Below are 16999 nucleotides of genomic sequence, written 5' to 3'. Positions count from 1 at the left end.
TAATACCATCATTCACTGAATGACTGTTTGCATTCTCCTTCTCATTTCAGTATTAGGTATATTCTTGTAAATTGGGATACACATAAGATTAGTAAATATTAAGTTAAGCAAGGTTACCCAGGTTTGAGTTTGGTATATTTCGTTTGATTTTCATCTGATTAATCGATGTCTGAGCATGCTTAAGTTATGTCGATTTCCTTTGATATTCATCTGATTAATAGACGTCTGAGTATATTTAAATTGTTGGCTTTTGATTTGTTCTAGAGTTACATTATCATAAAATCTGAATTTTTAATACTCAGACAAGGGTAATGTTTTGGCACAGATCAATGTCCCAGCATGTACTTTTGAATATTTAATGGCAGATTGTTAGCATGCTTGTATGCGACACAACTTTCTACGTAAACCCAATATGCCATTGGTTTTGAAATATCGATCATGCATGTGATGTTCTTATTGTTAAGATGCAAAATTTTGATGCTTGCATACCTATAAAGTTGCATATTCTCTTATGTCTGTTAAGCAACAAATGTTCTAATGCTCAATGCTTATTAAGTTGTGTATCATCTAAAACCTAATGGTAGGTTGCGGCAAATCACTATGGAAAAAAAGAAAGAAAGAAGAATGATGATGATAAATGATGATTTGATAACCGAACTTATGGGACGGTTTGTTGTAGACATATGAGTGCCAAGCGAGTGTGTCGAGGGTCATGCATAGACCATCGAAGTCATGATGTGAATTCACATGAAAATGAAAATATAATATTGTTGCTCGACTGGTTTAAAGGTATCGGGTATTTGTGCCTCACTGGTTTAAAGGTATCGAAACACTCTGGGTAATAACCATAACACTGATGATAAACTTAAATTTAAAATTTGTGGCATGACTGGTTTAAAGGTACCAGGGCATTTGTGCTTGACTGGTTTAAAGGCACCATAGCACTTTGAGTGGCTTTATGCAATCAATATGACAAAGGATTGGGACTGTTCTATACACATTGGTAAAATGACTAAGGTTGGGAATTTTACTGCTGTGGTACTAGAAGGAAGTTGGGGAAATGCCCTGTACTTCGGGAAATTAATTAAATGAAAAGATTAACCCACTCAGATTCGGGCTTACCTTGGAGAGGGTAGGTGGTACAAAACTCCGGGGACGGGTTTTCCTATTTCGAGATAAAATGACTTGTTGGTCTCCAGTCCTCGGAGTTGGGGGGACCCAAACTACCAATATGTCCTAGGTGGTAGCTCTTTGTTCTTCTGCAGAAGTTAGGGATGTATCCTGTTTTGGTTTTGGCCTTTGGGAGGTTCTCTCGGTCACTGGCCGCTCCCTTGGGATTTCAGTCTCAGTTAAAATGTTCGAATTAAAAAAACAACTTTGAATAATATACCCCCGAACTTTCTCTTCTGTGATGGTTGCCTCAGCCCGTGTGTACCTGCGGAATAAGATAAAATAATCACTATTTAGAACAGGTAGGTATCACAGTGAGTGGAGTTATTATAGAGACATTGGCATATTCTTTCAGCATGCTTTATATTCTGGATTTGTAATGAACTGAAATCCTAAAATGTGCAGATACGAGATGATTGAATTATTACATGAAAATTATGCATGTTATTGTTATTTGATGTTGCATAACATACCTCACTTGCTTATTAATGTTGCATTCTATGCTTTACCTGCTCAGTTATTGTTGTTGTATAACTGCTTATATGCTCGGGTTTATGATTGTTGATTTCTGTTACATAAACTGCTTACTTGTTAAGACATATGTTGAGAATCACCTAGACACCCACATCACATACTAGATTCATGATATACCTGCATTGAAAGTTACAGTTTTCCTACTTAGACGTGGTAGTCTAATTCCTATCTTTTTAACATTTTCAGGTAAAGAGTAGTCTTATGAGCGGCTGCGGGATGATGCATCAGATCGAGATTTTTGGATTTATTGTTCCAGGGATTGCTTGGGTTTATCGTAGTTTAAGTGTTTATATCATTTATAACTCTAATGTTAATTTTTATTAATATTGAATTGAAATAAATGTTTGGGTTTTATCTCCACTATAATGTCCCTAAATGCTTAACCCTATATTATTTCTTGTTTTCGTTGTTATAAAAAAAAATCCTCTTAAATTTGGGTTAAAATTTCGGGGTGTTACAGGCTGGCTTTCGGTTGGTAAAATCCTTGAGATCCCCTGCCCACCGGGGAGGGGGAGTAAAGACATTTACTATATTTGGGATATCCAAAGAGGGAAAAACCTTATACTGATATACTAAGATGGTTGTTATTTGTCAGCAAAGATAATATAGCTAAAAACCCACACATAATACGACTTTAGGTTGTTGAATTGAAAGAACAAATAGTGCAATTTTGGGCATCATATTGGCATGCAATATGTGACATAACTTTATTTCCTTTGAATTAGTTGCTTATGGCTTTCATATTGACACATAACACGTACCAATAATGATGAATTACTGCAATAATATTCTTATTTTGGGAACCATGACCAAGAAGCATAAGCACCTTTACAATCAACCAAATTCTATTATCAACTAAGGGTGCATTAGAATAACCTGACAATTTGTCTCAGACTTCGTGCGCCCCCATGTTGTCCCAGCACCAACGCAAACATGGAACCATTTATCCGTTTTGTTTTTTGGTAGGAGCCAGGACTCTTTGTCCCCCAAAACGGGGATAAATGGTTGGACCCCAAGGGGTCCAAAGTATTTATCCTGGATTTTTTGTGCTAAGACTGAAAGTGCACTAGGATCGAGGCAACGAGCACTAGAGGGGGGGTGAATAGTGCTTTTATAACTTTCTGCGGAATATTGAAGGATTTTGCAAATCTCAAAGCAAACACACAAATAACACAAGATTTTATCCTGGTTCGGTCAAACTCGACCTACATCCAGTCCCCAAGCAAAACCCGCTTGAGATTTTCCACTATCAACCTTGTAAACTACAAGATCACACAGACCATAACCGGTCCCACTTTCAGTAATAATCCCACTGAAAGCAAACAACTCCTTTACACCAAGGAGTCCTTCTTTTTACACAAAAGAAATAACAACTTACAATACAACCTATGAGCCTTCTTTTTGAATGCAAATGAAATGCAATTGGCTTTTGAGGTTGTTGAAATACTCTACTCACGAATTCACTATCTCTCAAAGTGATTTGAGTGAAAAACTGAAGTGAAAGTATCACGTGAGTGAGAAAACAAATACTTGAATGGATAGGAGTGAAAAGCAAGAAGTAATTCAATATAATTCTATTGAATTTTCATGTTTTTGAGTGTAGAATGCACTCATATTTATAGTTAAAAGATTCCATACGTTGAGAGTATGAAAGGGTGTCAAAACTGTTCATTTTGAACGATCAAAACGTTTGAAAAATGAAAAGACACACCTTTTTTGAAGTTTCAGGAAAACGGCAAAATTAGTCGACTGAAACATCAGTTAGTCGACTAATAGTTAGTTATTAGTAGACTGACAATTATTGTCGGTCAACTGATCTGTTAATCGAGCCGTTTGAAAATCTAAACTTTTGAAACTTAGTCGACTGGAGAAAAGTTAGTCGACTGATAATATCATCAGTAGACTGAAAAACCTTTTAGTCGACTGCTGCTAAAAAATTCTGAAAAACAAACATTCTGTTCGGTCGACTGATAAAAAGCATTAGTCGACTGCTGCTAAATTTTACAGAAAACACATGTTCTGTTCAGTCGACTGAAAAATCATTAGTCGACTGCTGCTAATTTTCCAGAAAACATACATTCTGTCCAGTCGACTGATAAAACCTTCGGTCGACTAATTTGACAAAAATGACTTTTTAGAAAATATGGCGCGAAAGGATTAGTCGACTGATAAGTCTATTGGTCGACTAATAAACATGAAAATTTAAGAAAAGAGTTTTCTAAAAAGATTTTCAAAAGAGTTTCTTTTAGAAAAGTTTTTCTAAAGACTTTTAAGGTGAAATGCAACCTAAATATGCACTCTAAGTAAGGCTCTTACAAGAATCTAAGACTTTTAATGAATTAAACATTTGCACACTAGTCTTCAAGGATTCTTTACCGAATTCTTCAATTTCTTCATAGCCTTAGCTGAAATGCAGTTGATTCTACTTGCTCATCATCAAAACCTTGTACTTGAAGTATCATGTATGGCTTCATTGTCGTAACAAAGACAAATAGTTAAAGGAATTGAAACCCCCCTGTGAAAAAAAAAGAGTAACTGTCATGTAACTGATTATAGAAGCTTAAGACCAATCCATCGATAGTCTCACATCCCCTTGAAATCTCACAAAATCTACATGAATTATTTAACATTGGCATCTCAGCTTTTAATCAGTGACGAAATCTTGTATAGGTGAAACAGAAAAGGATTACAGAATTTCTAACCAGCTCTCCAACATATTAACGTTCATCAAAGTCTATTAAAGAAACTATTTTTTGCATAACCAAACTTGAGTTTTCATGGACATGAATCTAAATGTATACATGCTTAGCTCTATTGTCAAGATATTTTCAACTCCATTTTTGTTCATACGATTTCCTCTTTCCCTTTTTTCAATGTATGGCAACAAGTTGTTGGGGCCTGCGCAAGAAAAGGGTGATGGCATACCTAGAGCGGCCATGTCGAACTACAAACAGCTGGTAAGTAAACCTGAATAGGCGACTCTGAGATGTTCGACTCTTCAACCGATCACAACCCTTGATGAGTGCAGGCCCTCCAGAAACGGTGAGCAGGATCCAATCCCAACAATGAAAATCACGTATGATTTCCTTTAGGTTTTCTGCACTAGGGTTTCTCATCAACACCCTCTTTTATAGCATTAATTCTTATTAGGTAACAGTTACATAATTGTTCCCTTCCAAAATCGTGGGGCTTATCCGATAGGGACACCTTTATGAGAGTCCTTAATGTGGGTAATGCCCATATTACGTGCGTGACTCCAACATTCTCCCACTTGTCCTAGTGATAAACCCTCGATCAAATACCTTATGGGAATTGCTTGATGAACATATTGATCTTTAAAATCTATTCTACAGATCTTTAGTTAAATCTCTAATTCGTATGAGATTAACAATAAACAACCATAATAAGAATCATAAAATACTGTATGTGATCACTTTATTCATATACATATGTAAAAAAGAGTTTAACAAGCTCATCCTCAATATATATTCAGAATACAATCTCGGTGCTAGCCCTTTAGTAAGAGGATCAACAATCATCTCTTTCGTTTCAATATTAACAATATGCACTCGATGATTCTATGTCCTTTCCTTTAACAACAAAGTACTTTAATTTCATATGCTTACATAACGTAGTACTTTTATTATTATTCAAAAAGGACACCACAACTTCATATCACAGTAGACCTTCAGTGGCTTCTCAATGGAATCAAGCACCTTTAATTATGATATGAAGTTCTTCAACCATATAGCCTGTGAAGTAGTCTCTCATAATGCTATAAATTATGTCTCCATGATGTAAGCAACAGTGGTTGTCTGCTTCCCACTCCTCCAAGAGATCATGCCTCTAGCAAGTAAGAAGACATACCCAGTAGTAGATTTTTTACTATCAAAGCATCCTCTTAAGTCCGCATCTGAGTAGCCAATGATCTTGAGGTGATTAACCTTATGATACATCAACATATAGTCTTTTATCCTTTGCAAATAGCGCAAGACTTTCTTAGCAGCCTCCTAATGGGATATGCTTGGGTTAGATTGAAATCTACCAAGCACCCCTACGGTGAAAGAGATATTTGAACGAGAACAAGTCTGTGCATATTGCAAGCTGCCAACGACAAATGTATATGAATAAGCACTCATTTGTGCTTTATCAATATCGTTCTATGGACAATCCTTTAGGCTCAGTTTATCACATTTTGATATGAATGATGTACTAAGAGAACAATTCTTTATCCTATATCGCTTTAATACCTTATTTATGTAGGATCTTTAGGAGAGGCTTAGAAAGCCTTTTGCTCTGTCTCGACAGATCTCTATGACAAGTATATAAGCCTTCTCGCGCATATCTTTTATATCAAAATATGATACAAGAAACTGTTTTGTCTCTGCAAGTAACTTTATATCGTTGGTTGCAAGCAAAATATCATCTGCATACAACATCAATATAATGAATTTACTCCCACTTTCCTTAAGGTATATACATTGATCAATAATATTTTTTGTAAATTCGAAAGTCAAAATGACTTGAAAAAATTTAATATACTATTGTCGGGAGGCCTGTTTAAGTCCATATATTGATTTGTTAAGCTTGCAAACCAAACAATCATCTTTAGAGAAACCAAGAGGTTGTTCCATGTATACCACTTCATTCAGATCCCCATTGAGGAATGTTATTTTCATATCCATCTGATGTAGTTCTAAGTCATAATGAGCTACGAGAGCTAAAATTATTCTCATTGACTCCTTAGTTGAGACAGGAGATAATGTCTCATTATAGTCAATGCCCTCCATCTGGGTGAATTCTTTAGCAACCAATCATGCCTTATGTCTCTCTATGTCACCCTTGGAGTCTCTTTTGGTCTTAAAGACCCATTTACACCCTATGGTTTTACTTCTTTAGATAACTCAAACAGATCCCACACTTGATTTTTAGCCATAGAGTCCAACTCTTCTTTTATGACTTTTATCCAGTGTGAAGATTGTTTTATTTTAATAGCTTCCATAAAAGTCAACGGGTCATCATCTATATCTATGGAATCATCAGGCTCCTGAAGGTACACCACATATTCAGAATGTATGACAGATTTTATAATTCTTGTGGATCTCCAAACATGTCATTTTATAGGCTCAGATTGAACCTGTTCATCCTATTTGTACTCTTCTGTATTACCCACAATAGGTTTATTTTGGATTTGTGCATCAACAATCGGGTGATCAACCACATCATCATTAGGGATAACAATATGGTATCTCTCGGTGTTTTCCTTAACAGGTAGTGAGACTGAATCATGTATTTCCTCAAAACCAAGGTTTTGAAGTGCACTTAATCCTATTAAACCATCTTTAAGGAATTTTGCCTTATCCGTTTCAACAATCTGTGGTGAATGAGATGGGCAGTAAAACATGTATCTTTTTTATCTATTTAGATAACCAATGAAATATCAACTGGTTGTTTTTGGATCAAAGGATTTAATGTGTAGGTTATACAACTTAGCCTCTGCAGGATATCCCCATATGTGTATATAAGACAATGATGGTTTTCTACCTATTCACAACTCATAAGGAGTTATAGGCACATATTTCGTAGGAACTTTATTCAAAATATGTACAACAGTCCCTAAGGCTTCACCCCACAACTTCATGGAAAGTGTTGAATAATTCAACATGTCCCTGACCATTTTTTTAAGCGTACAATTTCTTCTTTCAGCTACACCATTCTGACAGACACTATCAGGCATGGTATACCGAGGCACAATGCCTTTTTCTTTTAGAAATCATGTTAATGGTCATTTCCTTTGCCCCATCTCAGTAAACCTTCCATAATATTTGCCACCTCTATCAGACCTGAGTATCTTAATAACTTTATCGGTTTATTTCTCTACTTCTTTCTTAAATTCTTTAAACACTTAAAAAACTTCAGATTTTTCATAAATCAAGTAGAAATATATATATCGAGAATAGCCATTAATAAAGGTGACAAAATATTTTTTGCCTGTGTAATAGGGGTAAAAAGTCCGCATACATCCGTATGGACTATCCCTAACATCTCACTACTACGCTTAGCACTCTCTTTATATGTGTTTATTTGCTTAGCCTTTATGCAATCAACACACGAGTCATTGTCGGTAAAATCTAGAGATTTCAAGATCCCTTCATTTATGAGTCTCTTTATTCTCATTAAAGAGATATGACCCAACCTTCGATGACAAAGCATGTAGGACTTATCATTAATCATGCTACGTTTATTGCCAAAAAACGCGTATTCAGAAGTCAAAGACTCTTGAGTTTGGTTCTTCATTTTTAATTTGTATAAACCATCATAAACTAATGCAAAACCAATTTCAATAGAATTTATGTAAATGAATAATTTAGAATTTTCAAATTTAAAGCAATATTCAAATTTATCCAATCTTGAAATTTAATTTAAGTTTCTACTATATGATGGAACATAAAAGATATCATAAAGATCTAAATCTACGCCTGTATCTAAAGTGATCCTGCAAGTCCCAACACCCTTCACATGCGAACACATCTTGTTTCCCGAATAGATGCTCTTCTCATGTATTGTTGGTTTCCTTCTGTTCAGGAACGACTATAGACAGTTGAAAATATGAACATTAGCACCAGAGTCAATCAACCAATTATTTTCAGGAATTCGTAATAAATTATATTCATGAGAAACAAATGACAAATTACCTTTCTTTTCTAACTATTTCTTATACTTTATGCAATCGCCTTCCTGTGTCCCTTCTTCTTGCAAAAGAAGCACTTTATGGGAGCATAATCGGGTTGCTTGCTCTGAGATGTCTTATCTTCTGCTGACTTCTTCCTAGCATTTTTCTTGAATGCATTTTATTTTTCCTACTTTGGATCCATGAGAAGCCATATGTGCACTTTGCACCTTCTCTCTTTTCAATCTCTCCTCTTTCTCAACACACTTGGATATAAGTTCATTGAATGTTCATTCATCATTATGTATGTTGTAAGAGATTTTGAAAGGTCCATACTCTAAAAGTAAGGACGCCAGAATCAAATACACTAGGAATGAGTTAGAAATGGCCAGCTTTATGTCATTCAGTTGAGACGCTATGTTCCTCATTTCTAAAATATGCTGGTGAATATTGCCCCTCTAGAATATTTCATAGTTATGAGTTTTGACATTAAAGTACTGGTCCTAGCCTTATTTGAACTGACAAATTGTGCTTCAATAGAACTCAGGAATTCCTTCAGTGTCCTGCATTGTGAGATAACACTGTGAATATTCTTAGCCACCTAAGATTGCAAAAGCAACATGCTAAGTCTATTTGAGCGCTCTCACTTCTCAAAAACACTCTTTTGTTCAACAGTGCTTTGACCTGTCAGGGTAGCAGGCTCATCCATTCTTAAGGCCAAATCTCAATCCATATACCCTAATGTAAAAACGACAGTTTCTTTCCAATCATTAAAATTAGATCCATCAAGAAAATGAATAGTATTTGAGTCATCTAAAATCATAAAATCAGAAACTGCATGGCAAAAGACATGTATCAAAGGAAGCATATACGAGACAAACTTGATGAAAAAAGCAATAAATGAAAAAGGCCCTTGATATGCTTATTTCTGGGAGAGTGAAGGGGGGTGATCAGAGTCCTACTTTGGTAAGAGCTTCAACATGCATAATCACTATGCCTACCGACCACAATTGGTAAAACTAAAGATCATGTGAAGTTAGATCATCAACACATGGTACCTTTGGATACTTATGCACGATGTATCTCAACAAACTTGCCTTATTCTACCCTACTTACACTACAAGAAAAACCCTGATTAGCGACGGATATTTGCGATAGATTTTTTTCGTCGTAAATTAGTGAAGGACTTAGCGAGAGAACATTATCCGTCACCAAACTTTGAAATTAGCAACGTTATAAATTCGGTCTCAAATTCGTCGCTAATTATCGATCGATTGGTGACACAACATTTTCATCACAAAAACTGTAGGAACTTAACGACAGAATTAGCGAGGGAAATATTTTGTCACTAATTAGTGATGGATTAGCGGCGGAAAAATTCTCTCGCTAATTCCGTCTCTACTTTTCGATTTAAACTGTCCCACCTAAGCTGCAGAATTTTCCCTCTTTCCCCCGTTCAAAATTTAAACTGATGTGAGATTTAAATCGTTCCCAAATGACCGCCTCCATCCTGATCTTCCCCTTCGGCCCCATCGGATCCCTGGCATCGAGGAGGTCAAGCGACCACTGACAAGTCTCATCGGATGATCCTGCTGGCCGATGATCCCACTGGCCGATGAAGTGGAGCCTCATGCTTATCGTCGTAAGGCTCGTCGGACGATCCCGCTGGCCGATGTCGATTGTCGTGATGACCGTCAAGTCGTCTTCCAACTTCGATGCAACAGAGGAGAGCAGGGGAATATCGATGGAGGGCATACAGATCGCAGGGCGGATGTTGTACCTGAACATGCAGGCAACGTCATTGGTGGACCCGTTGCTGCTAGACGTGATGCTGCCCTTCTTCACTAGCCGCTTCGGCAACCCGCATTCCCACACTCACCTCTACGACTAGGAGTCAGACGAGGCGGTCGAGCATGCCAGGGAATAGGTCGCTTCCACACCACCTACCTCTCCATCGACTCTGATGGCCTCCTCGACCTCAACCGCCTCCGCGACACCATCTGCCCCAACACCGGCTTCGTCTCCATCATGGCCGTCAACAATGAGATATCAGTCCATTCCGACCTCTGCGAGACCCAATCAGAGATCTTGGGGCCGAGGGAGTATGACTTGCTGGGATTCGATGGCGAGTCGTCTTACTTCTCCGCCACCGCCAACGAATCGGTCCAAGTCCAGCCTATTGCTGCAGGAATACCGCTCGTCAGCGAGCATTTTTTTTTAAAATTTAGCAACAAATTAGTGATGGATATTATCTGTCACTAATTTAAAATAGTGAAGGACTCACGATGGATATTATCCATCGCTAATTTAAAATAGTGACAGACTCGCGATGGATCATTTCCGTCTCTATTCCATTGCCAATTAGCGACGAAAGTAATGACAGATAAGTTTTGTCGCTACTTAGCGTCGAAAAATTCATGATGGAAGCTATCTGATGCTAATCCGTCGCTAAATAGTTTAGCAACAGATTAAAAATGGATTTAGGTCGTCGCTAATCCACAGGTTTCTTGTAGTGTTAGATTTTGAATATGATGAAACTCCCTTTGGGTCGCTCATCATTTCATGATTTTAAGTATAACATCAATATTGGATAAAACTATATGATAGAACAAAATTGATAACATACGTGTATCTAGTTACTTTGGTAACATGAATTCACTAGGTTATCTAACTATCCTTGATTTCAATATTCGTCATACATAATGCATGCATAATCTCAAATAAAATGCGTGATAAATGACAAAACAAGCTCAAATGGGTAAAACTCAGGGTCTACAAGCAGAAACATGTCTGAAAATATCTTAAACTGGTCTAAAATAATCTCGAACCGGTCATTCAAGGGTCTGAACCAGTTTTGAACCATATGAATTGATGCTAAGTATGAACAAAAGTTCATAAAACCCTATAATTGTATGTCAAAATCTCTCTATTTTATTATATTTACGAAAACAGGGTCTTAGCATCTCGAAACCGATGAAAAACTAGAAAGAACTGGTCAAAAATGGTTCTGAACCGGTATCGAAAAGGGCAATATCAGTTCCTAATCCGGTTCAGGCCAAATAGTGCATCGACCCTGCATGGATCCTATCTGGTTCAAATAAGATCTGGGTCTGACTCGATACTAACCAGATCCGGGTCTCACCCAGTATAAATCGAATCCAAGTCTGACCCGGTACAAACCGAATCCAGGTCTAAGTCGGTACAAAATGGATTCGGGTCTGACCTGGTACAAACCAAATCTGGGTCTAACCCAGTACAAAATGGATTTGGGTCTATCTCGATCCAATCATAACCCGGGTCAGACCCAATCTTTTCGGATCAGACCCACACCCAAAACCATTATAGGTCTGGGTCTGATCCAAGGGAAACCGTAGACCGAATCCACCCAAAATGGGTTTTGGATCAGGCCTGTCACCAGGTCAGAATACCAGACCTGATCCGGTTCCATCATTAAAACAGAAACCCAAGGGTTTCTGTTTACAGAACCTAAGAAACCAAGCCTTCGTCGCCCCCCTTTTCTGGCTTCATAGCGGCCCACGTTGTCGATCATTCCCATATTGCAGGACCGGAGGTGCATGTCGCTCTACGGTGACGTGCCGATACAGGTACGAGCGCTCCAGCCGGTGGGCCACCAATGATGGTGACCCACACCCAACCTGATGACTAAAAACCCTGACCGTCTCAGAAAAGGGGATTCGACGTCTCAAGCGTAGCACGTCGCCCCTAACACCGGTGAATCGATCGTCGAAGGTTTCCATTTCCTGGCAACACACCCACGACATCACACAATCATGGCAACCCCCACTGCCCGACGACAGAGAAAAGCAGCAAAAAGGAGGGATTTTTTAAACCTCTTTCTGGACATTGGCAAAAAACGCCGACGTTGAATCCCGGTGACCCCGACGATGGCTAATCACCCTGCAGCCTGATGGCCACAGGTAAAAACTGATCCTTATGCAGGTTTTTTTTGTTACTCTGTCGCCCCACGATGACGGTTGCCGTCTACCAGCGACATCATGTCGCCCCACGGTGACCTACTGTAGATTGTCAGCATCCGGTGCAGGTAAAACCCTTACCCTTTTTTATTTGGGCATTTTGAGAAACAATTGGCACAACACTTGACTTTCTCGAAACTGACAGGAAATGCTCGTCTGAATCCTGAATACGGTGTCTGTGCCTCCCTTCTTTAAGAAACTGATCTGCTTGAGGTCGAGAAGAGGGGCATCATCGTTCAGACGGCGATACTGTCGAAAAAATGCAATCGAGAAAAAATACAAGCATAAATGCACAGGCGCGGTGGAAGTGTGGACCCATAACCCAATGTTGGGGCCTGCGCAAGAGAAGGGCAATGGCATACTTGGAGCGAACATGTCGAACTACAAATAGCCAGTAAGTGAACCTGAATTGACGACTCTGAGAGGTTTGACTCCTCAGCCGATCGCAACCCTTGATGAGCGCAGGCCCTCTAGCGACGGTGAGTAGGATCCAATTCCAGCAATGAAAGTCACGTATGATTTCCCTTTAGTTTTCTGCACTAGGGTTTCTCATTAACACCCCTTTTTATAGCATTAATCCTTATTAGGTAGGTGTTACGTAACTGTTCCCTTCCAAAATCGTGGGGCTTATCCGATAGGGACACCTTTATGGGAGTCCTTAATGTGGGTACGTGGGTGACTCCAACACAAGTTCCTTGCATTATATTACGATATATTAAAGTCATTTTTTTTTAAGAAAAAGAAAATGTGAGGAGAGTAAAGTTTACATGTCTGGATAAAGAAGCCTAAGCATGCGCTGCTAAGTGTGCCATGGTTATTTGACATAGTGAATCACATGACAGCATTTCATGTGGGGCCTGCACTCTGTAGCTGTGGGCCTAATGCAATGCTGTCATGTGATTGGCTAGATAGTGTCACATAGCCATGACACTTAGCCGCTCCTATGATCTCGTCTCCCAATTGGGTGCATGTGTTGGTTCCATTCAGATGCACCTGATTGCTCTCCGTCTATGAGATACAGATTGTCAGCTGTGGGGAACAGAAGATGGGGAGCCGATCAGGTGCAGTGCCACATTAAAGTGTGCAATGTGATTACACCTGATCTGCCGTCTTAGATGAGATAGCCTTTCATTGTGAATCCACCACATTTTCTTAGACACCATCTTCTCGTATGAGGCTACGTATGTGATCATCAAGCATAAGTGCCTTTACTAATTGAACAAGGATAAATCTCAACCACATCTCAAAAAGAAATACAGAACCCAAAATAAAACCGTATTTATACTACAGAACCAGAAAGAAAGCACGTCAAAAGCTAGATATTAGATACAACTAAACTAATTCCAAACACGACCGCCCTTCTCTTTCTTACTTCGTTATTCTTATCATTGTAAAAAGGAGGAAATGAAGTTCAAAGAGCTACTGAACATACATATATAACACTCGATCACATCCTGGAGCGTAGGGCCAAAGCGTTTCTTATCAATGACAAAGAAGAAGTTGGTGACATAAAGGACTCATTGTTGGACTGCTGATGCTGCTGTGGCTGCTTGTTCTCCTCTCCTTGCATCACATTTTGGGTGTTTGACTCGTCCGTTCCCTCGCCTTCAGCATCATCCACCATCTTAGCCCATGCCATACCAAAAAAAAAGAGACCCGTCAAGAAAAAATATGTAAACTAAGCATATTCAGTATTCACAACATTTTGGCAAAACCGTATTTTGGCAACACATGGAAGAAATGGTGTTTTCATCTCAATGCAAACATAACTTAAAAGACATCCAAAAATCCAAGAACCGATACAAATCTCAAGGGGACGCCCAAGAGTTCTCCTAAAGATGAGATGTCTAAGAGTCTACACAAAAGTCTTTCCAAGAATCTTTTTGTTGAAGAGGCTTGTGAGAAGAAGCCTAAGCTAAGCAGGACTCCTAAAGATGAGATGTCTAAGAGTCTACCCAAAAGTCTTTCCAAGAATCTTTTTGTTGAAGAGGCATGTGAGAAGAAGCCTAAGCTAAGCAGGACTCCTACAAGAAAAATGACTCACTTCAATTATGACTCACATGTGTAAGGACTTAGGAGACTAAAAATAATAGAATTCTCTTATCTAATTGTAACATATACATGAAAAGGTTTATAAATAAAGGGAGTGTATGTGTTTATGTCTGTGTGAATTAAGAGAGAGAGTGTGTATGTTTATTCGTGAACGTAAGCACACTGACCAAACCACATTAAATCTATGCATATTTCTTATTCCAAATGCGTGAGCCCTCTTTACATGGTATTAGAGTCACACGCCCTTCGGTGATTGATTGTGTGTGTGCCATCCCTATTCAATCGTAACCCTATGTCATCAAGTTATGCCTCATCCTCCTCATGTCTCTCCTTCCTCATGTCAAATTCAGCCATCCAGTGAAATGCGTTTTCTTTATCAGTGTCAATTAAGTTTAATTGACACAACTAGACAACTATCTCCTATGGAGATTACAAATTAAGTCAGTTATGTTTTCTTATAATTGGATAATTCTGTTCTACTGTCACATAGTTTATCTTGGGACAGATTATATGTATTTCATCTGCACATGAAGCTTGTATCAGGTTGGAATGACCGAACGCCTCTCAGTCTAGCATCTGCATCATACAGCTGAAGAAGAATCTCTAGGATGCTAAAAAATAAAGAAAATAGTATGGTAAAGTATTTGAATCATATCAAATTTCTTGCTGACTTATTATGTGTTGTTTCTGAACCTATCTGAATAATAATTTGATTCACTATACATTGAATGGTCTCTCGAGAGACTATAAAAGTTTTGTTACCACAAAGATAGTCATCCACCATGACCTTTTTTTAGAGAGGTCGTGGAAGAGGTGGTTCATGTGGTAGATGCAGTGCTTATTCCAGAGGATCTGGGTGATATTTTGAAAATTTTCAAAACAATCAAGAAAGTCAATCTAAGTATGGTTGATCCCAACAGAGAGAAGGACATGTAGTCTGTCAATTTTGTACTCACTGTATTCATATTCTCTGCACATCTTATGATATTTCAAAATATTTATGGCGATGACCTTGAATAATATACAGTATTCAGCGTGGTACCCAGACCCACACATCATGTCACCACTGAGAACCAAGGCATGACTGGTAAGAGTGAATATCTGGGCTCAGATTGTGTCATGGTTGAGAATGGGACACACCTACCTATTTTCAATTTGAGTAACCTTTTATTGCAGTTTGAAAATAAAAAGTTCATGTTAAAGGATGTTCTTCATGTGCCCTCTATTAAGAAAAATCTCTTGTCAGTAGCTAGCTAGGTTTACAAGAGATGATCATTGTTTGTTTTAATTTGATGTTAATGGACTTTGTGTGAAGGATCCACAAAGCATGTTTGTTCTCCTAAATGGACCAATTAAGGAAGGGCTTTACCCATGATAGACTGGGCAGCAAGAAAAAAGAATCAGTCTCATACAATTAATTTTGTTAAAGTTAGTAATAAGATGTTTAATTTTTCTGATGAAGTTTGACATTGTAGATTGAGTCACCGTTAGTTTTAAGTTTCTAAAAAAACTTGGAAAAGGTAAGTCTATTTCAGTTATGAATAATAAGATTGAATTATATTTGTCTTGTGTTATAAGCAAAATTCATAAGTTGTCAGTCAGTAAAGCTGAATTTTCTATTAAAGCTCATTTAGAATTAATTGATGCAAACCTCTAAGGTCCTTCACCAATAACGTCTCGTGAAGGGTACAAGTTTTATCTGAAGCTTATTGATGATTTTTTTAAAATTTCATGGTTGTTCTCACTTGTCAAGAAATTAGATATATTCACATATTTTATAAATTATTAAAAATATTGTTGAAAAATAAATTGTGAGCCAAATATAGATATTTCATAGTGATGGTGGTGGAGAATTTATTAGTAACAATTTTATAATTTTTTTATCTAGTTGTGGCATCAAAAGATAGTTGTCATGTCCTCGTACCCTTAGCAAAATGGTATAGTAAAAAGAAAACATCATCATTTGTTGAAACAGGCTTGACATTGATGTTTCATGCATCATCGGATAATAGATTTTGAGTAGATGCCTGTAAAACTGTAACTTATCTCAGCAACATATTGTATACACCTAATTTTGAGCAAAAGTCTCCATATGAACTCATTCTCAAACGTGTCCCTGTGTATGTGAATCTGAAAAAAAATTTGGTGCACATGCTATCCATATTTGATCGCATACACTAAATCCAAATTGCTCCAAGGTCTAAGCCATGCATTTTTTTTAGGTGATGGTTCTAGCTATAAAGGTTATATCTGTTATGATCTAGTAACTAAAAAGACTTTTATCTCAAAACATGTTGTCGTTGATGAATAGCAATTTCTCTATACTGAAAAGAAAGTGCCGCTCACATATCAAGAAGTGTTAGTCTGGAATAAAAAATTAAAAGATGATTCTTTTATAAGTCCGACACAAAGTCAGCCTTTAGTCTCAATTCTTTTACCTAATGCCATAAATTATCATGAAACTATCATTCCTAGCCAGAATATCGAAGTGTCCACCGGCCTACGTAATCAATTGTCAAGGTCACTTCATAGTGCCATGCCTATGTCGACTCCTCCTAAGACTTCTGTCCTTGAACCT

At 37.8% G+C, this 16999-nt stretch overlaps 1 protein-coding gene across 1 annotated transcript; it reads left to right on the top strand.

Moving 5' to 3' along the window:
- Positions 1–9973: 9973 nt before the first annotated feature.
- On the top strand, positions 9974–13447 carry LOC149836678 (uncharacterized). The gene is made up of 3 exons (XM_090007891.1): positions 9974–10199; positions 10266–10573; positions 13391–13447. Exons 1-3 carry the CDS (start codon positions 9974–9976, stop codon positions 13445–13447), a joined length of 591 nt encoding a protein of 196 aa, XP_089864017.1.
- Positions 13448–16999: the final 3552 nt, after the last annotated feature.

Source organism: Nuphar pumila, chromosome 5, assembly GCF_984573655.1.
Source record: "Nuphar pumila chromosome 5, dmNupPumi1.hap1.1, whole genome shotgun sequence".
In the NCBI taxonomy this organism is placed as follows: Eukaryota; Viridiplantae; Streptophyta; class Magnoliopsida; order Nymphaeales; family Nymphaeaceae; genus Nuphar; species Nuphar pumila.
The sequence above is the reverse complement of the archived record's forward strand: the minus strand, read 5'-3'. Positions and strand labels throughout refer to the sequence as shown.

Bases quoted from the DNA above. Each gene is read 5' to 3' on its own strand.
- LOC149836678 (XM_090007891.1), top strand. From the start codon at position 9,974: ATGATCCCACTGGCCGATGAAGTGGAGCCTCATGCTTATCGTCGTAAG. The intron at 10,200-10,265 runs GTGATGCTGCCC...CTCTACGACTAG, and splicing joins TGGACCCGTTGCTGCTAGAC to GAGTCAGACGAGGCGGTCGA. The intron at 10,574-13,390 runs GTCAGCGAGCAT...TATGAGATACAG, and splicing joins TTGCTGCAGGAATACCGCTC to ATTGTCAGCTGTGGGGAACA.